This window comes from Orcinus orca, chromosome 18 (assembly GCF_937001465.1).
Source record: "Orcinus orca chromosome 18, mOrcOrc1.1, whole genome shotgun sequence".
Classification (NCBI taxonomy): Eukaryota; Metazoa; Chordata; class Mammalia; order Artiodactyla; family Delphinidae; genus Orcinus; species Orcinus orca.
This window is the reverse complement of record NC_064576.1, coordinates 15,102,248-15,125,292: the sequence shown is the minus strand read 5'-3', so window position 1 is coordinate 15,125,292 and position 23,045 is coordinate 15,102,248. Positions and strand designations below refer to the sequence as shown.

Sequence of the window (23,045 nt, the reverse complement as noted above, 5' to 3'; positions counted from 1 at the left end):
GGGTTCTCAAACGTTAGTGTGCATCAGAATCACTGGGCCCTCTCCCCAAAGTTTCTGATTCTGTAAGTCTGGGATGGAGTCCAGGAACTTGCAGCTCTAGCAACTGATAAAAATGCTGTTGGTCTAGGTACACATTTTTAAAAATTATTATGCTAAAATATACATTAAAAAATGTACCATGTTAACTATTTTTAAGTGTACAATTCTGTGGCATTAAGTGCATTCAGTGTTGTGCAACCATCACCATTATCCACTTTCAGAACTTTTTCATCATCCCAAACAGAAAGTCTGTACCCATTAAACGATAACTCCCCACTTTCCCCCTCTCCCCCAGGCCCTGGTAAACCTCTATTATCCTTCCTGTGTCTATGAATTTGCCTACTCTAGGTTCTTCATACAAGTGGAATCATACTATTCCACTGTTTGTATAGACCACATCTTATTTATCCATTCATCTGTAGATGTACATACGGGTACTTTCCACCTGGCTATTGTGAATAATGCTGCAATGAACATTGGTGTACAAGTATACCTGTTTGAGATACGGCTTTCAATTCTTTGGGATATATACCTAGGAGGAGAATTGCTGGATCATATGGTAGTTCTATGTTTAAATTTTTGAGGCCCTATCAAACTGATTTCAAACTGGAGATCAGAAGCTCAGAAAAGAGATCCTGGCATAGAGATAAGGAATTGAAATTGGAAAAAGAAAAAAAAAAAGATGGTAATTAAAGCGATGAGAGTAGATGACATTTCTCAGGAGGGTTTCTGAGGCTGGCAACTACAGGGATAACTCTTGCAGCGGAGGCGGAATGGAAGCAGATGGCGGCAAGTTGAGTAGAGAGCAGGGAGGAAAGGGCAGCTTTCAGAGGGCTCTTGGAGACCAAAAGCTTTCAACTTAGCTGATTTCTTTTCTAAGGTTGTTCTTTTTTTTTTAAGACAATTTTTTTAGAGTTTTAGGTTTATCACAAAATTGAGAGGGAGGTAGAGATTTCTCATGTACTCCCTTGTCCCTACATATGCATAGTCTCCCTCATTATCAACATCATTCACCAGAACGGTGCTTTTTTTTTTTAGCCAAGGATGAATCCAAATTGACATACCATAATCACCCCAAGGACACAGTTTATCTTAGGGTTCACTCTTGGTGTTATATATACATTCTGTGGGTTTGGATAAATGTAAATTGACATATGGACATCATCATATTATCATACAGAGTATTTTCACTGCCTGAAGGATCACAAAAATATGTGCAAGAACAAATGACACAGAACAAGTGTTTTTATTTTGTCAGCTACCCTCAATGACCAAACTCCACCAAAGACTATTTGCTCTCAGTTGCTCCCATTTTCTGCCTGTAACTTCCTACAGTTGCCTCCCTGAGATCGTACCCCCGCTCCCTTCGGCCCTCTCCCCTCTCCATTTTCTCTAGAGCTACAGACTACCTCCAAGAAGCATTTCTTCCCTACACACCTAAGACCAGGGGACCATCATTTCAGTCGATCTCACTCAACTCTAGTCCCTGGGCCTCACACTGAGCCCAGCTCTGGCTCAATCTATTTCGACACATAGCAGAATTCTGCAATTACAGTGTTCGGCCTCAGTTTGTGTTTCACTCCTGTTTGGCAAATCCCCTTACTAATTTTCAATCTGCTTACTACACTTTTCCCAGGCCATTATGCCACTCCTATCGCCCTCCTTCAACCACCTCTGAGTTAATAACCTTGCTTCCTACTCCACAGAGAAAACAAGGCACCAGTCACACACTGAGGCCAGAAAGCTGGGCATAGTCTTTGACCCTTTCCCTTTTCTGAATGTAATATCTAATCAGTTACCTTTTCAAATCATCTTAAAGTCTTTAGGGAAGAGAGGAACTAAAAATACATGATAATCAAGTATTTAAAAAAATTTTTTACAGCAAAACAAAAACATACATTACTTTTAAAAAAGCCACATAATACATTAATAAAGTATCGATAATTTTATAAATAAAATCATTTTAAACAGTAAATACATGATAAAATTTCTCTGATACAAGATTACTTACATAGTTCAATGACCAATTTTGAAAATATAAAAACGACATCCTTCTTTCAAAAAATATTTAACTTAATTGTACAAAATTATCAAATAAAAAGTGCTAGATATGCTTCCATTTGTTCCATTTTTAAAGCAATTGTAGCACATCAGACCTTAAAAAGATAAATTAGGGTAAAAGGCTCATCCTATACTGCCTAAAAAACTTCAGAGACTGTCTAGGCAGTGGGAAAGGATGGGAAGCTGAGTTCAATGCCAGCGAAGGCTGTCATCTGCCCAGAGCTATTACCTGTCCTTGTTCTCAGAACCAGGAGATTCCTCCTTCCTGGCCCACACCTACAGAAGAGTCTTTCTATGCTTACTGGTTCCTAATTTTTAGGAGGGAAGGTTTCTGAGAGAATTTTGATATTTAAATCCTATGCTAATACTGAACCTCTTCTAAAGACTGAGGCACTTTACATTTGAATTTTTTTTTTTTTTTTTTTTTGGTATGCGGGCCTCTCACTGCTGTGGCCTCTCCCGTTGCGGAGCGCAGGCTCCGGACGCGCAGGCTCAGCGGCCATGGCTCACGGGCCCAGCCGCTCCGCGGCATGTGGGATCCTCCCGGACCGGGGCACGAACCCGTGTCCCCTGCATCGGCAGGCGGACTCTCAACCACTGCGCCACCAGGGAAGCCCTACATTTGAATTTTATACAAAAAGTCATAATCTAATTCCAAATGAAGAGGACACTTCATTTGGTCGCTTGATTTCATATCATTTGTTGAGGTAGGATAAGTTTCTTCTTTCTCTGAAAACTGTCCCGACTATACAAACGGTGGTTATACTGGAAAGGGTTCTAATGCCTTTTCTGCATTCTTCCAGTTGTGAAAATTCTCTCTGTACCACTCAACTGATAAAACAAAAAGACAAAAATAAAAAACCAAACATCAGTTAACCAATATTTACTGAGTTCCTGCTAAGTAAGAAAAGCCTTGCCCATCAGCTAATGTGTAGGCAAGGATTGCCTAATGACGAAAACAATTTGATTTTGAACTAACCAATGATGTTAATCAGAAGATATTTCATCACCTGAAAATGTAGATTTAAAAATCAACAATTTTTTTCTTTTGAACTTCAAAAGTCCTTCAATACTGAATTTGCTGGTACAAGTATTAAAACATTCGAATTTTAGGGAATTCAGGGGGAAAGGGAGATAAGTCACTTGTACTGGTTTTAAAGTCATAGGAAAAAAAGTGTAGTATTTTGTTCATGTAAACATCACAATACTGCATTATAGGCACAGTGAGATGATGTCAACTTCCTTTTGTTAATATGTAAAATTATTTTATGTTGCTATCCTATTAATAAAGTTTTTTTAGTTGAAAAATAATAAATTATCTTTGAATTTGCTTTTTTTTTGGCTGCGCTGTGTGCGCAGCTTACAAAATCTTAGTTTCCTGACCGGGGCCCACAGCAGTGAAAGCACGGAGTCCTAACCACTGGACCACCAGGGAAGTCCCTGAATTTGCTTTTTCAAATTCAACACAAATATTTTGTATGTCAAGCTCTGAACTGAGACTTTTTCCTACACTTGGGTATCTTTTCTCTTGAGTACATTTCTAAGCAGAATTTAACATATATGCACAGACTATATATACACTTATTTTAGTGGCTATTTCTGCACATACTAAATTTGCTTCCTATTTGTTTCAGTATAAAAAGACTCAAGACGCTCAAAGATGGCAACTGTCTCTATTTCACCAAACCTCAGATGCCTGATCTTAAGATGGACCATTACTTTACATATTAGTAAGAAAGAAAAAAAGGTGAGATAATAAGACACTAGTGATTGTAAAACACATACCTCTCAAGGATGTGAAAAAATGTGCATCTGAGAATCAATGAAATAGGCATCTGACAAATGCTAGTAAGACAAAGGAAGCCTAATCAGAAGTTAGCCTATGAAATTCAGGATACTTAATTACTATCGTTAGAAATACATTAAATGTAAACATTTGAAAAGTGAAAGTGATTCACCGCAACACTGTCCGTAGCGTCCTAACATAAATTACTGTGCCTTAACATTTTCCTGATTCTCCCCCTCCCGCAAACGATCAACTCATAACATACTTGTTTTCTTTATTCCTTCTTTCCACGGCACTTTAGGTCTCCATCCTAAGCCATGTATCTTTTCTGATTTCATTGGATATCTCATGTCATTGGTAGGTCTTGGAAAACAAAACAGATTTAAAATGATACTGTGGATGTAAATTTACAAATGTATTTATTTATTTATTTTTGGCCCTGCTGCATGGCTTGAGGGATCTTCGTTCCCAGACTAGGGATTGAACTCAGGCCCTCGGCAGTGAAAGCGTGGAGTCCTAACCACTGGACCACCAGGAAATTCCCTATTTACAAATTTAAATATTGAGAGAAATAATGTGTGTCCATAATTCAAATTTTCTCTCAAAAAATTCTCCCTGCTGACACACTTATATATTTGTAAAATAAAGTATATGTTAAAAATCCTCTATAACCCGGAAGCCTAACCCTCTCTGTGGCTTACCCTTTTCTCATTTCAACCACAATCTAGGTATGAATGCAATGTCTCATACCTAAATGTTTGATGAATTAATGAATAAATACACATAAACTTGTTAGGACTCATGTTCCATGCCCTGGGTCTGGTAGTTTATATACATTATAAATTAAATTTTAAAATACTTCCATAGGCAAGATATTTTTATCCCTATTTCACACTCAAGGAAATCTCAGACTTGGAAAGGGTCAATAACTTTCTTTAAGTCACACAGCTAATAATAATGCTACAGTTTATTGTTATGACATTTATTATCAGGAAAAAACATTCTAGCAGAAAACTCAAAAAAGGTAAACTTTTCTGGCTAAGTCCATACATTTTAAAATCTTATAAGTACCTAAGATTTCACAACCTTTCCCCAATATTTTAACTTGTTACTCACCTATCATTAACATAATCAACCCAGTTTTCCATTTCAGACTCTGAATTGGTCTCTTTGATCTGTCAAAATGGAGAAGACCTTCGAGTCAAATTATAAAGTGAGACCAGAAAATGGTATTCAACAACTGATTCAAAAGACAAGAAAAACAACCTCCTCCAAGTGGGGAAGACAGCTAAGACGAATAGCATTTTATTAACACTTTCCATACTTTATAACCTGAATTCCATCTGAAGCTCAGAGAGAATACACATTATATAAACTATAGGAGAAAATGAAATTTTTTGGCTTTTGGTTATTACTCAGTGTGATATTGTGATTTAAAATAAATATATATTTGGTGTTCATCCCTGCTCCTGGCACAGAGTTCCTAAAACCTTTGGAATTTCCTGGTGATGAGAGATAAAGGTGTCTTTTGCTGTTCATAAGTTCCTTTCAACCACACCAGAGTTCAGGTTAATACGTGATTTTTGGAAAGCACCTAAGGATGAAGACTGCTTGCCAAGGGAACCAACCATGTGATTGGAGAGATGGAACTCAGCCTCCCTGCCCCCACCTCCAGGGAGGGGAAGGGGACCAGAAGTGGAACTAGTCATCAGTGGCCATGATTCAATCAATCATGGCTACTTAATGAAGCCTCCATAAAAACCCAAGAGGAGAGCTTCCAGGCTGCTGAACACACGGAGGTGCTGGGAAGGCGGCACACCCGGAGAGGGCAGGAAGCTCCACACCCTTTCCCTCAGATCTTGCCCTATGCATCTCCTCCATCCTTTGTAATAAACTGGTAATCTAGTGGGTAAACTGTTTTCCTAAGTTCTGTGAGGCCCTGTAGCAAATTACCTCAGACTTATACCTCGTTGATCAAAAGCACAGGTGACAGCCAGGTCTTGGGGTTGACGTGTGAAGTGAGGGCAGTCTTGTGAGACTGAGCCCTTAACCTGTGGGATCTGACACCATCTCCAGATAGATAATGTCAGAACAGAGTTAAATAGTAGGACACCGAGCTGGTGTCTGAGAATTGCTGGGCGTGGAAAACTCACACGTTTGGAGGACAGAGTGTTCTGTGAGTAGTGTAAAGGAAAACAAGTTTTTTCCATTCGTTCAGTCGCTCTTTTTACTGAATCCTGAGATTTATAATCGATGCTCACTAGTACATAAAAACACTCATAACTATTATCTATATATCAATGTTCCTTGATTCTAGGACACACAATTTAACATTCGATTTTCTGAAACTGAATATGTCTTACAATGGGTATGCACATTTAACGTTGTGGAATTGTTTTCCTGAAAAGCTGCGACTAAATGAGTGATGCAGTTTCAAATAATGACACATCTCTGCATACATATGGAATTATGAAGTTCCTTTTTTTACCGGTTCACTTTTCAAAGGTGTAAATTGTTGATTTTGACAAAATTAGTGATTACTGCCACTAATTTAGTGACAATTTTGAAAATACTACCCTTTTATAATATATACATACCAGTTGTATTAGTTCTTTGGCAAGCTGGAGAACTGACATTTCAAAATTGGTTCCAATGTTATAAATTTCACCGGGTTTTCCCTTTTTGAGGACAGTGAGAAATGCTTCTACTACATCAGTAGCATAAAGGAAGTTTCTTGTTTGAAGCCCTGATCCATGAATGCAGCTAAAAAGGTGAAATGAAAGGGAATCATAAAGTGTAAAAAAAAAAGTAAGCTCTCCCAAATCAGGGTAAGGCAATGATTGGGTACAATTCCAGAGAAGGCAATTCCCATGAAGATCCTAGACACATCTCTTACTGAAAATACAAATTCTCATGACTTCCAGATTTTATCCATAATTCTTAACTGACCTCCAAACCCACTGTGGGTGCTCACTAGGAAAGCGGCAAACATGTAAGTGACCCCTGCAGAAATATTTATTCATCAATTTTATACCTTAAGTTCACTTTGAAGACTATCTACAGTTCAGTTAAATCTTTTGAAAAAGTAAAATTATATAAAGATAGATGACAAATTTTAATGCTATAACTCAAAGTTTTAGGATGGATTATTTAAGAATTAAAATTATCTTAGTAATCAAATTATAAAGATGAATTATACTTTATAATTATTTTTTAAACTATTACACTGACTGTAGAAGGAATTCTTAAGTTTGTTGGGACATTAAATCCTAAGGCCTCCAACTCTAACACTTTATGATTTTCAAGAAACACTGACACTAAATACTCTAGCATACCAGAAAAACATGGGTACAAAGGTAAATAACATACCATTTCCTGTTGTGTTGAAGTAAAGATATAAATTTTGGAATAACCTAAAAGAATATTTAAATTATCATTTCAGACTTTGGAAATTCATTCATTAATATAAACCTGAACTCATCATAAGATTAAAAGATTATTATTGTTAAGAAATACACTTATGGGCGAATTCTAATTCTTATCAGGAGTTCAAGAAACACTTATTATAATTTTGATAAGTAAAAGAACTGTAAGATCATTTCTAATTCACAAATACGAGTTATTTGCTAGATAAAAATGAAGATAAAATGATATAAATAGTGAAAAAGTTCAGAAGAAATCTTCCTGAACAGTTTTCTCTCACTGCAAGCTCACTTTTGTGTTGATTTCATACGAGCAGGAATCATATACTTTTTACTTTACATACAGTACTTATTCAATAAGTGCTTGTGAAATTAATAAAAAGTAATTCCAGTGCCACTGGATTCAAAGAAAATTTGTGTCAAACATGGTGAGATAAGAAATTATTAAATTTATAGTAAGTGTTAAAAAATTAAGCCAAATATATATTAATATCAACAGATCACGATCTGGCCCTTTCCTTTGGGCAGACAGATCAAGGCAACCAGCAGCTAAGAAGTGAGAAAACCCAGCTCTAAATTTAGGCAGTGAGATATATGTATAACTGATTCACTCTGCTGTACACCTGAAACTAACACAACATTGTAAATCAAGTATACTCCAATACAAATTTTAATAAATAAATAAATAAGTAAATTTAGGCAGTGAGACTAGTAGTTACTTAACATAGGGCTTAATGATACAGAATCAACCACACACATTTTCCGCCTTTTAACTACATTTCTTTATTTGCTAAACTACTTTCTGGATGACATTCAGGCCTGCAACAATACAGAGGAGTTGGGGAACAGCTAATCGGCTGCCTTTAAGACAAGTTTATGTACAAGCTTCCTGCATCACTCTCTAACTAGTGTCTACGTTTCTGTACAGCCTGACATATGGTCTGACTGCATACTAGGAAGGAGTCTTCACTGGTGTGACAGTAGTGATGGGAGTACTCTATAGTGTTTTAGAATCCTGCAAAGTACAAGGCATTTTCACATACATCATCTCACTGGACTCTTGAAAATCCTTCCTAAGTATTCTCATTACCCGTCGATTTAAAGACAATGCTCAAAGGACCTAAGGTCATCCCAGCTGCTGAGTATCAAGTTGAGACTTAAACTCAAGTTTTCAAACTCTAAACATGATGAGATTTGCATGTGGCCTATAAAGTATTTATAATTACGCTTAATTGCAACATAAATTCTTTGGACAAATAACTGAAGAGGGATTATTTTGAATAATGAGAAGTTACAATCACTAAAACACATCAGGAATTCAAAAGTAAAATGTACCTTTTCTGGATATTGATGTGGTCCATAAACATTACTGCTTCGTGTGATGACAACTGGAAACTTAAAGAGAGTTCGACATGAAGGTAATGGAAGGGTCCAATAATAATGATTATCTAAAGATAAGCAGTTTTAACATATGGGCACTTTTGACTGAATAATTCCACACACCTTAAGGACAGAAGCAAAGGGATTTTTTTTCTAATGTAAGGTTCCTGAAAAGACAGGAGAGGACGGGATTCAGATAAAGGCAGAGGTTCCAAAAGGAAGAAGAGGAATAGTGTCTTCACTGAGACAAGGGAAGGATGAATACAGATGGAGGCGGGTTTGTAGGTCTGATAGCAGGAAATTAAGGACATTTCTACCTGATTCTTTCAGAGACCACCTGAGATGTTAAACTTCAAGTTGGCTTTCTCTGTTGGACCAACCCTTACAAATAAAAAGAGCATCCGTGGAGGGAAAAGACCAGTGCTACTGGAACACAAAAGGCTAGAGAAGCTGAAGCAATCCCTTGGTTCGCCTTTCTGACCCAGTCCCTAATAACTCTGGAAGATCAGTGGGAAGCCAAGTGCAGGGGTTCCAGCTGATGATTCATAGTGGGCAAGGCTCCTGCACGGACACTGACACAGCCACTGGGGTAAATCTATCTCCCTTTCATGAGGGGCCGAGAGGAGCAGTGGCTGGTAAGGGAATCTGCCCTCCCACTGTCTTCCTTCACTCAGAGGACTCCTGGGAATCAGGACATTCCAACAGGGCTTTTCACTCTAGCTGTAACACTCTACCTATTAGTGAAGCAGAAAAAAATATATACATAAATTATTCCTTTAAATGATGAACTGGATAAGAAGAAGCAGGCCCCTGCTTTGTCCACACAATATTGGAAATCAGTTTTTAAAATTCCTTAATATATAACTTTTCTTAATCTATGTCTGCCATCCTAAAAATGAAATGTTGCTAATGCTAACTTGGAGTTTTAACACCTAAGTCCAAAGAAAAGTGATTCTAGAGTTTCTGAGGTCAGTTCTTACCCTGTATCGTTCCCAGTAAGACTGTACAAAACACTCAGCAGCTGCTTTAGATGATGCATAAGGATTTGTAGGTTGTTTGGGAGAAGATTCATCAAATTCCTAATTTTAAAAAGACATATTAAAAAATAAGTATAAGGTATACTTTCTAAGTAGAAAAATCGGAGAACATATTACAAACTTGAAATGTAAATCAGTACATTTAAAAAACATTTATTGAGGACGTCCCTGGTGGTGCAGTGGTTAAGAATCCTGCCAATGCAGGGGATACGGGTTCGATCCCTGGTCCAGGAAGATCCCACATGTCGTGGAGCAACTAAGCCAGTGAGCCATGACTACTGAGCCTGCGTTCTAGATCCCATGAGCCACAACTACTGAGCCCACACGCCGCAACTACTGAGGCCTGCGCACCTAGAGCCCACGCTCCGCAACAAGAGAAGCCACCGCAGTGAGAAGCCCACGTACTGCAAGGAAGAGTAGCCCCCACTCGCCGCAACTAGAGAAAGCCCACAGAGCAACAAAGACCCAACGCAGCCAAAAAAAAAAAAAAAAAAAAAAATTTATTGAAACCCAACTATGTGCCTGGCATTTTTCTAAGCACTTTACATGCAGTAACTTCTTTTAAGTTCATAACAACCCTGTAAGGCAGACAGACAGAACAGCAAGTGCAAAGGCCCTGAGACAGACTGTGTCCAATGGAACTACAAGGAGGCTTGTGTGAGGGAAGAGAAATGTGAGATGAGGTCTGAAAGCCAGAGGCCAGAGCATGTGGAACCTTGAAGGCCACTGTCAAAACACTGATGGGTTTTGATGACAGTAATATCATGATCTGACTTATATTTTAAAAAGCATTCTGGCTACTGTGTCAGATCTGATGTAGGCTGACAGGAGTACAAGCTTACCTGATAAAAACTGCAAAGAGAGTTTGCAAATGGTTGTTCCTCAGAAGTGGGATTGGGCACTGAGGAGAAGTGGTCAGGGTCTGCTTTTACTCATTATAAGTCTTTTCAAACTACTTGGTTTTTTTCCCACTATGTACGTGTTTTGGTAAATAAATGCATTTAAAAAATAAAACAAAACAAAATGAGGTCATCGTAAACACTGACTATGAAAAATACAGACTGGAGAATGGAGCCTCTCTTTGCATAAAAAGTATAATGTTTACAAATGATTAACAAAGGAGAACAGATTCCAGTTTCTACAACAATTTCACACTCACTCCTTGACAGTACAATATGCTTTGCTGAGTGGAAGAGAAGGGAGACAGGCCTTATGCTGCAGCGTAGCTTACACATGCTTTGGCCCATGGGAATGACATTCATGATGTAAGACTGGGTGATCAGGGAAAAGCTGCTGCTCGCTTGCAAAATATGTCGGTCAAATTACATATATAAATTTGTACCAGACTAGGCTGTCGTTCCCCATTTGGGGTGGTACTATTTGATTTGAACAGAAGACACAACGGAATAATATTCTGGGGAATCCCGTAAGTGTGTATAATCAGAAGATGAAAAAAGTCCAGAGTAGGTTTTCATAAGACAGGTTTGTATGGTGGTATGGGGTAAGTAGGTGAAACAGTCATTTTCTTTTTATAATATCTGTTTTATTTATTTTATTTATTTTTGGCTGCGTTGGGTCTTTGTTGCTGCGCGCGGGCTTTCTCTAGTTGCGGTGAGCGGGGGCTACTCTTCATTGTGGTGTGCAGGCATCTCATTGCGGTGGCTTCTCTTGTTGCAGAGCAAGGGCTCTAGGTGCGCAGGCTTCAGTAGTTGTGGCACAGGGCTTCCCTAGTGGCTCAGTGGTTAAGAATCCTCCTGTCAATGCAGGGGACATGGGTTTGAGCCCTGGTCTGGGAAGATCCCACATGCTGTGGAGCAACTAAGTCCATGCTCTGCAGTTACTGAGCCTGTGCTCTAGAGCCCGTGAGCCACAACTACTGAGCCCACGTGCTGCAACTACTGACGCCCACGCGCCTAGAGCCCGTGCTCTGCAACAAGAGAAGCCACTGCAATGAGAAGCCTGCGCACCGCAATGAACAGTAGCCCCCGCTCGCCACAACTAGAGAAAGTCCGTGTGCAGCAACAAAGACCCAATGCAGCCATAAATAAATAAATAAATAAATAAATATTAAAAGTTATTTAAAAAAAAAAGTAGTTGTAGCGCATGGGCTCAGTAGTTGTGGCACACAGGCTTAGCTGCTCTGCGGCATGTGGGATCTTGCCGGACCAGGGCTCGAACCCATGTCCCCTACATTGGCAGGTGGACTCCTAACCACTGCGCCACCAGGGAAGTCCGAAACAGTCATTTTCTAAGCTCACCTTATCAAGACTGCCTCCATAGACCTCATCTGTGCTGACATAAATAAATTTCTCCACTCTGGCTTCATGAGCAGCACTTAGCAAAACGTTAGTGCCATAAACATTAACATACGTAAACTCAAAGGCACGGACAAATGAAAGATCTAAAAAAAAAGAAGAAAAAGCTAGAAGAATTCCACTCAAGGGACAAAGCAAATATTAAACAGTAGACTCAGGCTTAAGGAAAGCTCTATTCACTTTTCTTCATTCACCACAACTGCAATGGTGTTAAAAATAACATAAGGTGCATTGCTACTTATGATTTCTTTAAACACAAATTACATAGTACATGTGAATTCTTAGAACCTAGAGAACTATCAGTGCTATATTGCAGGAAACACTTTTTTTTAATTCAAAAAAGAAATGATACATCTAAAATTTAAAATGCTCTTAAATTTAAAAAAATTTTGGAACTAAAAGGTAGGAGGGTTTGCTTTGCTGGTATCAAGAATTATTATAAAGTTACAGTAATTACAGTGTGGTCATGGCATAAGGATAGACAAAGACCAATGGAACAGAACAGGAGCCCAGAAACAGAACCATGCATATATGGGTACTTGATCTCCAACAAAGGTGGCAATGGGGAAAGGTTGATTCTTTCAATAAATGGTGCTGGGTCAAACTGATATTCATATGGGGAAAATATCTGAATGTAGAAGGCAAAACAATAACTTTTATGAAGAGAATATAAGAGAATATCTGCATGACCTTGGAGGTAGGAAAAGAGTTCTAACACAGAACGCAAAGAGCACTGACCATAAAGGAAAAGGCTGATAAACTGGACTACACTGAAATGAAGAATTTCAAATCATCAAAAGATATCATTAAGAAAGTGAAAAGGCAGGGAAATTCCTGGCAGTCTGCTGGTTAGGACTTAGCACTCTCACTGCCAAAGGCCTGGGTTCAATCCCTGGTTGGGGAACCCAGATCACACAACGCAGCTGAGGTGAGGTGAGGTGACGTGACGTGAGTTGAGGTGGGGTGAGATGAGATGAGATAAAATAAAATAGAAAGGAAGTGAAAAGGCAAATCACAGATTGGAAAAAAGGTAGTGGAAAAGGTTTGAATTCAGAATATATAAAGGACTTATAAAAATCTGTAAGGAAAAAACTGACAACCCACTTGAAAATGGTAAACAGACTTACACAGAAACCTTCTAAAGAGATATACAAATAGGAAAGGGAGGAGGATAATCCAGTAAACAAATGCAAAGGTTTTTAACATCATTCATAATCAGGGAAAAATATAATAAAACCACCAAAGATTGACAACAGGAAGTACTGGTAAGCATCTCATAAATTGTTGGAAGGAAAACCACTTTATCGTTAACCAAGTAAAAGGGTTTGTTCTACCAGATATGAAAACACTACATTAGTCAATATACTGTGTGATCAGCACAGGCACAGACAGATAACACAAATGGGGAGTTGAGAAACAGATACTCATATAGATGCTTGATACATGACAGAGCAGTGGAAACTGGTGAACTTTCCCATAAGTGGTAGAGGTCCAACTGGCATTCAAATAGAAAAAAATGAAATTGGATTCTTATCTAATACTGCATATAAAAATGAGTTTCAGATGGATTACAAATCTAAATGTGAAAGGCAAAACTATAAAGCTTTTCAAAGATAACACAGAAGAATATCTTCATGACCTTGGGGTAAAAGAGAATTTCTTAAGACCCAAAAAGCATTCACCATACCATAAAAGATATATAAATTCACTGAGAATTTATATAAGAACATCTGTTCATCAAAACACACTAGCAAAAAGATGAAAAAATAAGCCACAGAGTGGGAGAAGATATATATATAATACACATAACAAAGGACTAGTATCCAGTGTGTGTGTGTGTATATACACACACACACACACACATATATATACACACACACATATATATATACACACACATATATATATATTCCAACAAATCAATGAGAACTGATTTAAAAATTTTAAAATGGGCAAAAGGTTTCAACAGCATTTCACAAAAGAAGAAACTGAAATTATTAATAAACATATAAAAAGTACACAGCTTCATCAGTAATCAGGGAAATACAAATTAAAAGCACAATCAGATGCCACTCTACACACTACTCAGATTGACAAAAATGGAAAAGACTGACACAACTAAGCTTTGGTGAGATCTAGAATAACAGAAGGCCTCATATACTCCTGCAGGAGAAGAAACTGGTATAACTGCTTTGGAATACAGTTGGAAATTATCTCCATGTTGAAGTGTGCAGATCTTACAATTCCAGTTATATATTGAGAGAAATGTGTATTTATGTGTACCAAGATGCATGTGTAAGAATGCTCATGGTACTATTGTTCAAAATTGCTCCAATGTGCAAACAATCCAAATGTCCATCAAGAGTAAAACAGACACAGGAATTGTGGTATATACTTAGAATGGAATATTGTATGTCACTGACAAGGAACGAATTACACCTACACCCAACGGCATGGATGAATCTCCAAGGATGAAAAAGCAAGACCAAAAACCTTCATGTTATTTTATATATGCATTTTTATAAAATCTAGAAACAGGCAAAACTAACCTATACTGTTTAGAGATAAATACAGAGACAGTAAAACTGCAGAGAACACCAAGGGAAATTATAACTTAAAAATCAGGTAATAAGGCAGTAGTAATACTACTACTAAAGAGGGTTCAGGAACATTCTTTTGTTTAGGTGATGGCTACATGAGTATTCACATTATCATTATTCATTTAACCTTACTTCTAAATTCTTCTGAATATATATTACATTTCACAATATAAAATGTTAGACCAATTATTAGAAGATATCTTAGGACAAAACAGTACAGATAACAATATAATGTTCAACTGTGTATCTACCACCCACCTTAAGAAAAACAACATAAAAATATAGCTGAAGGCCCATTTCCCCAGAAGTAATCACTAATTCTGGATTTGGCTAAACTCAGTTTTAAGATAACATTCAAGGTTACATTCTACCCTATGCTAACACAAGGGATCTGAATAGCACCAAGTATCTAGATGACAGAGTGACTATGGGCTTTTCTGGTAAAACATGGTATATGTTCTTTCACATACATTAAGTACCTACTTGTTCAACCCCATTATTGGACCTTGATTTTGGCTAGTTAGCCACTGGAAAAAAACATCTGCCCATCATTAAACAATGCTTACCTACATGTGTTTGTGCAGCAAAATGTAGTACTATGTCTATTTTCTCTGTTTCAAAAAGTAGTTTCACGAAGTGAGAATCACATATGTCACCCTATATAAAAAAACAAACATGAAAAATCTAAGTTTCATTGAGCACTCCCAACCATAATAACCATTTTACTTCATGAACAAAAACATGATAAGAAAAAAAATTAATCCCCTCCCCCAGGTATAAAAGAGAATATCTTGAAAATTCAACTGACGGGTCAAATACAGTAATGAGGTATTTCTTCAGCATCCTAGGATACCAGATATTCAATTCAAAATATGTTTTTGCAAATAAGTGTCTAAAACAGTATTTTTTTGAGCACCAACTACTTCTGTGGACTGTGCCAGCTTTTTTTCTTAACATTCTTGCCAACCTAAGGTAACTATGTTAACAGGAAAAAATTTAAACATACTTTTAAAAGTTTGAGATAACCACTATTGAAATATATTCAAAGTAAGTATAACAACTGGAATGATGGATTTCACCACAACTAAGTAAACTTATGAGTATTTTTAATGTTATATGTACGTTTAGTTCTAAAAATACGTATTCTCAACAATTCTTCAGTGACTAAAGGAGACACTTTGAGATAGAAGAAAAAAATTATGAAATGTTTGCTTAGTATATTCTTTAAGATTTGTGGTTAAAAAGAGAGTTTATAGAATCACTTTAAAAAACATAAATCAGGGCTTCCCTGGTGGCGCAGTGGTTGAAGAGTCCGCCTGCCGATGCAGGGGTCACGAGTTTGTGCCCCGGTCCGGGAAGATCCCACATGCCGCGGAGCGGCTGGGCCCGTGGGCCATGGTCGCTGAGCCTGCGCATCCGGAGCCTGTGCTCCGCAACGGGGGAGGCCACAACAGTGAGAGGCCCGCGTACCGCGACCTGGCTGCTTGGTTTATACTTTGGACTACCATGGGCTTGTATGGTGGGGTTTTTGACTACTGACTGGCCCACGTAATACCCTACTTTATACAAATCTCTTTAAATACCAGCAAGGCCTTATGAAGAAGGCTAGTGAGGACCTAAAAATCACACACCATGGAATTTCAGTCAGCTACTCATAGATCTGCCAAGGCACCAAAAATAACATGTAGCTTTATATGCAGTATCAATCTACAAGTAATATTCTCTATAGCACATGGTACTACTGGAAATTAAAAACGTCTTTAATAAGCATGCTTCCAAGCCCATATTACACAAGTTTACAAAGTAGAAAGATATAATGTCTAAATGACTAAAGAGGCACAGTATAAAATAATTATATAAGAATACTTCCATACCTGTATAAATTTGTAATTTTGTTTATTAGAAATGGTTTCAAGATTCTTCAGGCTTGCACAGTAATCCAGCTTAAAATAAGTAAGGATGGGGGAAAAACAACACAAAAAGTGATAACAGCTTTTCCTATAAAATATCAATTTATTTAAAATACTATAGATTTCTGATCATAACACAAAAACGTGTCTTCTTAAAGTGTTTGCTCTCAGTGTTTTTAGAAGTTTCTGATATCTTAAAAGTAAAAAAAAACAAACAAAAATATGTAAGTTTTTACCTTTTCAAAATACAAAAAAATTAATTTTTATAAGCCTCTCCTTTAAAAAATTTTCCTGCCCAGATTTGCCTTCAGCCACTGGGGGCTGTAAGAGTTCACCATTCCTTACTGAAAAGGAATTAGTGATTGAATACAATTACACCTGTGTTACACATATTGTAACTCATTATGCTTCTTCCTGAGTTAACTGTTGGTAAATCAGTGTATACAGATGGAGGAAAAAATTACTGTCCATGATATTATGGCAGGCGAAAATTATTAAGACTTACAGATTATTTTTTGTCTCTCTATATTTTTTACTATTATGTTTTATAAAATTAAGGTAACTAATTGTATCTTGTGTTCAAAGTCAACAACACAGTGATTACCAATCATGGCTTTCAGAATCTCCAGGGAACTTCCAATTATTACAGAAAAATTCTCAAAACTAAATTAATTTACGTGCACTTTAGTTTTTAAAATAAATATATAATTTTCAGGAGGTGGCAGTTATCAAATCATATAATAAAATAATCAGAGTATCTCAATGCCAAAAAAGGTTAACAATCACAAGATTACACTAAATACTGAATTCAGAGTGAAGATTTTCTTTTAGTAAAAATACTGTACTTAAAACCTTTACGTTATGGGCTATCATAACAAATTTAAAAGTTTCAAGACTTTATGTAAGATCTAAAACTGTATGAACACATGACTATATAGGCTCCTAAGCTGCTAAAATGACTAAATAAAAAGCTAAGATATCAGCAGGACAGGATTCTAATACTTTTTTAAAATATAAATAAGTATCAGCACACAGGGCTCTTTTTTTTTTTTTTAAACACAGAGCTCATTTTTATAAAACTTACCTTGTCTAGATTTATGATCATATAGTTTGGATAATCTTCTACTAAGGAGACAATCACATGTGATGCACTATAGAGAAAAGCGTATCTTGTTAGCAGAAAATTTAACCTTTTCCTTAAATTCTCAAACGTTATCCTAAGTTGTTGAATATTAGGAAACTATTCAAAGATACCTTCAAATTGTTGCAAGATAACAGAAATGATATAACTATGCTGAATACATACACATCCACACTTTTCATTAATCTTCTCAACAGTACTGATATACAAAGTCTTACACTCCCTTTACACTATGGTGAAGAGAGAATTTACTGGTCCTGGGTATAAGAAAATAATTAACCAAATGATGCTGTCCATGCATACTTTGAGCGTGGTAGTAAAGCAGTATCATAAATACAATGGGTGGTGTTCACTGCAGATGGACTTAAATGACAATGTGCCTTTTCAGAGACTGCAGGTATAAACTATGTAAAAATTAAGCTGTTATGAGCATAGGAGTTGTCCATGTTCACAGTAGCCTATTGCAATTGCTATTTCTTGGTATAAGAATTTGGTGGTGTAAAGTGGTAAACCTAGGTTTCCAAGGCTAAGAACTGCTGAAACCATCCTGAAGTTAGTGGCACAGAGGGTTTTAGAGGACCCTGAAATGGAGCCAGAGGCATCTCTCAGTGAGATGCTCCACCAGATTTTTATCATATACACCAAAACATTGGGCTCCTAGGAACAAATTATGAATTCAGAGTTTGTACTTGACAGCCCTTTCACAGAACTTTCTAGGACGTACCTTTCCTGGACCAGCACTGTTCCACCCTTTTATGCCCACACTCCCCTCTTCATTAAGTGAAACTTGCCTGGTACCCTCCTCCAAACCACTGTCAGATTGGAAGAGGTGATCTAATATACTAATGGGGGAGAGAAGCATTCTTCCAGGTGTTGAGGGAACCACAGTCTCTGCCCTCACTCGGTTTACATCCTAGGGTTGGGATGCAGGCAATAAGCAAGTAAACACAAATATGCAATATAGTTTCAGGTAGTGATAAGTGTGTTAATTGGGAGAGGGGCTATTTTAGATAGGGTGCTCAGCTAAGGCTGGGAGGAGGTGACCTCTGCGTAAACATCTGAACTGAGAGATGCAAACAGCCTAAGCAAAGAGGAAGCAAGTGCAAAGGCCTCAAAATAGGGGAAACTAGCCTCCTGGGTTCCAGGAACTGCAAGAGGCTCAGAAAAGCAAGAGGTGGAAGGACAGGAGATCCGGTTTGAGCTTTGACACCTGAGCGTCTTCCAGACATGGTAAAGAGTTTACATTTTATTCTAAGTCCGACAGGAATCTTTGGAATGAAATTACGCACTTATTTACTTAATAAACACTGACTTGTGCGTGAGAACAGGCTTTAAGGGAACAAGAGTAGAAGCAGTGTGACCAATCAGGAGGCTACAGTAGCAGTCTAGGCAAAAGCAGACATTAACAGGGGCTAGGGTAGAACAGGGGAGGAGGGTGAGAAGTGGTCTCTTCGGAAGGAGTGAGAGAAGACTTGCTGATTAAATATGGGTGTGAGAGGGAAAAAGGCTTCAAACGACTAGTACAGGTCAAAACACCGACAGAGGATTTTTTTAAGTCTGCTGAATAAATGAAACCCTTATAATCCCAAAACCGGTTCATGGAGCCTATATGTCCAAGGCCTGTGTATCGTGGGCCCTTGGCTCGGGTTGAGGCAGTTGGTGAGAAGCTTACTGCAAAGGGGGCGCACTCAGAAGAGTGACAGGTACCTCTCGGGCCAGATAGAAAGGTGGACAGTACCACAGCACTTCTGCTTAGTTTGGGAGGCGTTTAAAAGACGTCGTTTCAAAGGAGCCACGCACGTCTTCGCAGGCCGGGAAGTGGAGAGAAAGTGGGATGATCCTAGTCGTGCGTTAAGACCCTCCCCCTGTCAATCAGATCCCCGAAGCTGATCCCAAATTACCAAGGGCAAGCAGAGGCGCAGGGAAAGGTTGGGGTTTCTGGGGAGCCACTACTCTGCCAGCGGCGCCGTTACCTACATGAAACCAGCACCCCCGGTCACCAGGACCCGCTTCGCAAAGCCGTTGGGAGGACGCAAGGGCTCGGGCCGTCCCGCAGCCGACATCTCCCAGCTCAGCAGGGACTGGAACCGTAAAACGCCACGTTTGTAGATCGTAGGGAAGTTCCACTACGACTTTTTGCGACGCGTCTCCCTCCCCCGACACGTTAACGGGGCAGGCAGCGGTCGCTTCCGGAGCTCGGGCTGACTTGTCCCCGCCCACTGACGGCTGGGCGGGGCCTCCGGGTGTGCGGTCCGCGCAGCGCCACTGCGCAGGCGCAGCTCTTCTCTGCCAACGCCTCGGAGGATTGGAGTGGCTGGGGAGGCTGGGAAAGTAGGGTCTTAAAGGTTCCGGGGCAAATGACACCACCGTGGATTAGGCTTTACTTAGCTACACATGTGGTCGGAGTTAGGAATGACTACCTTCTTTTCATTCTTGAACTACAGCGATCTCCACAGATTACTCACCGGTTGAGCTGAGAACTCCAGTTCTCTTAGTTCTCTTCTTGCAAACTGTGGAGATGGGAGGTTGGAATTGCAAAATGGCCTTTTACTTTCTCGTCGGCACCATTTAGAGACAGTGCGGGCCGCTTGCAGTCGTGGTAAAGATGTTACCTAGATCCTATCCTTAGATCCTTTCCTACTGTTCTCTCCCTACTGCCCACCCTGCCTCAGCCTCCCTGCCCTGCTTTGGTCTTCCTTGCATTTCCCAGGCATGCTTCTTCTCTTGGGCTTGGGTGCACTTTCCTCAGATGTCTGCCTAGTTTTTACCCTCAGGTATCAGCTTGAATGCCACCCTAGTGGAGAGTCCCTCCTTGATCACTCCAGTTAAAATAGCAAGCTGTACCCGAGCCCTGCTGAGCCACTTTACCCTTCTTTATTTTTCTCCATAGCCATCTTCAACATTTATGTTGAATTGCTCATTGTTACTGTTCCATTAAGGTAGGGCCTTTGTTTTGTTTCCTGCTATAATCCCAAGGCTTCAGGACCAGGCCAGGTACAGAATAAACCATCAGTAAATACTGTTTATTCAGATGAATAAATATCTTGGTTTTTTGTTTTTGTTTTCCACATAATGTGCTGGTGAAGTCTAAGAAGAATGGGAATACCCAGTATATGTGGATGTGTCATTTGTTACAACCATTTTGGGGGGCCAAGTGGTAACATAATGAAAAGTTCAAATGTACACACCAGTCTATGATCCCCAAATTTCATGATGTATAATATAGATAATTGCAGAAAAACATAAGTATGTTCATTGCTATAATGAAAAACTGGATACAATCTAAATGCCTACTAGTATTGTCTCACTTCTTCAATGCAATGGGCTGATATATAGCCTTTAAAAATAATGTACCAACATGGAATGAGGACCAAAATATATTGTAGTGAATACTTACTGTTCTATCTGACCAGACTTCCCTACCCTTTATCATCTCCCCAAGTTGACCCACCCAGGCAGACCACAGGATGTGCATCTGACTCACCATAGGCTAACTGAATCCTCTTCCTGGGATTTGGAATTGGACTGAGGTTTTAGCATAGTGTGATGTGGTTGCTCTTCTTGAACTCTGAGGACCTATAAACATTTGCAACTTGTTGGTAGCTATACTCATTCAAATGAAACGGGGAATCAAGAAGCCTGTTTTGGGGGCTTCCCTGGTGGCGCAGTGGTTGAGAGTCCGCCTGCCGATGCAAGGGACGCGGGTTCTGTGCCCCGGTCCGGCAAGATCCCGCATGCCGCGGAGCAACTGGGCCCGTGCGCCATGGCTGGGCCTGTGTGTCCGGAGCCTGTGCTCCGCAGCGGGAGAGGCCACAACAGTGAGAGGCCCGCGTACCGCAAAAAAAAAAAAAAAAAAAGAGAAGAAGCCTGTCTTCAGTGAGAGAGAAAAACAAAGTTGATTATGAAGAGAAGAAAGAGAAGAAGAAATATTGACAGTATTCAAGGCCAATGTTCAGACTTTTTTCAGGACCAATTTTATTCCTGTCCTTGGTTTGCAAACACCACATAATTTGTAAATACACATCTTAAAGGATCCACCCTAAACTATTAACAAGGAGTTACCTTTGGGTATCCGTATGAGCAGGGAAAGAAGGAAATGAGGACTTCAATTTTTACTTCATACTTTTTTTTCCCCGTACTTTTTTGACTGTGAATTTTTTTCTAAGCTGCATGAATTACTTTTATAATTAAAAATAAAATATTTTAATAAATATTTTAATAAATAAAAATCTCATATATTAATATCTCCAGTTTATTCCTGGTCATCCAGAGATATAGAAAACTCTGGGTATATATGAAATGTTCCCTCAAGATTTCTTTTTCTAAATGATGAGGTCTGTTGTGAGAACTTGATTATATGTAATAAAAGCTTGTTGTCAAATGAAAATAATTTATATACATTTATTCATGAAATGATTTTTGAGCTTCTGTTCTCATCAAGACAGACATAGTCTCTGACCAGCTGGAGCTTACCATATAGTAAGGGATTCAGATAAATCAATAGACATTTACAAAATAGTGTGGTAACTGCCCTGGTAGGGCAGTAAGGGATTCTGGTACCAGGGGTATCTAACACAGATGTGAGGGTTTGAGAAAGGCTTCTTACCGTGCCTTGGGAAAGTAAAGTAGGAAAAGGAGATGAAATGGAGGCTGAATGGTAGAATATGTGAAGTATTCCAGCAGGAGGAATCTGCAAGTGCTATAGGCCCAGAGGGGAGAACTTGGAGTGTGTTTAGCAAACTGACAGTGGCTCAGTAAGGATGGACATCAACTGTTGAGAGATACAAATTCGAGAGACTTGAAAGTCATATTCTGAAGAGTTTGGGTTACGTCCTAAGACAACTGAGAGACTTTGAAGGAAAGCGATACAGTCATACTGCACTTCCCAAAGCTTTCTGTGGTACTAGGCTAGAGATAGACTGTGTGTAACCACCTCAGGAAAATTGACTGTTGCCAGGTTAGTTGCCATAGGCCAAGTAAATAATGGTAAGATGGTGGCCTGCATAGAATAGTGGCTGGCACTTCCTAACCTAACCGTCCAGAAGAGGCGCTAATAAACTTGTTTCATTGAATTAATTGGATGTAGAGGTATGAGGGGTGGTGGTAAGGGGCGGGGGCGGTGTCGCTATAATTTTCAGCTGTCTGGTCTGTTGGATGATGGCATAGCTCAAGAAGACAGGAAACCTAGGAGGAAAAAGTCGGTTGAAGGTGCCGAGAGGCCAGGCGTTAAATGGACAGGGGCAGTTAGGTGCTTTTGAGACATTAAATTGGAAACGTCCAGTACGTTACATGGGCACGTAGGGCTTTCTTTGCTGAAGTATTCCTCGCCCCACCAGAAACGTTGCTGTTGCGTG

General features: G+C 38.9%; 1 protein-coding gene across 2 annotated transcripts; it reads right to left on the bottom strand.

The window, feature by feature from the left end:
* Positions 1–841: 841 nt before the first annotated feature.
* Positions 842–19,818, bottom strand: TGDS (TDP-glucose 4,6-dehydratase). 2 transcript variants are annotated; one of them, XM_004273660.4, is made up of 13 exons: positions 19,669–19,817; positions 17,635–17,701; positions 16,515–16,583; positions 15,207–15,297; positions 11,984–12,126; positions 9,669–9,767; positions 8,644–8,703; positions 7,256–7,299; positions 6,484–6,649; positions 5,003–5,061; positions 4,152–4,249; positions 2,707–2,931; positions 842–2,485 (listed from the first exon to the last, which is right to left on the bottom strand). In XM_004273660.4, the coding sequence occupies exons 1-12, from the start codon at positions 19,752–19,754 to the stop codon at positions 2,861–2,863; spliced, it is 1,053 nt and encodes a 350-aa protein (XP_004273708.2). In that variant the 5' UTR covers positions 19,755–19,817; the 3' UTR covers positions 842–2,485; positions 2,707–2,860. The 2 variants fall into 2 exon arrangements, with proteins under 2 accessions (XP_004273708.2, XP_033291037.1); XM_033435146.2 differs by lacking the exon at positions 16,515–16,583 and having other exon boundaries at positions 19,669–19,818.
* Between the last annotated feature and the right edge of the window lie 3,227 nt (positions 19,819–23,045).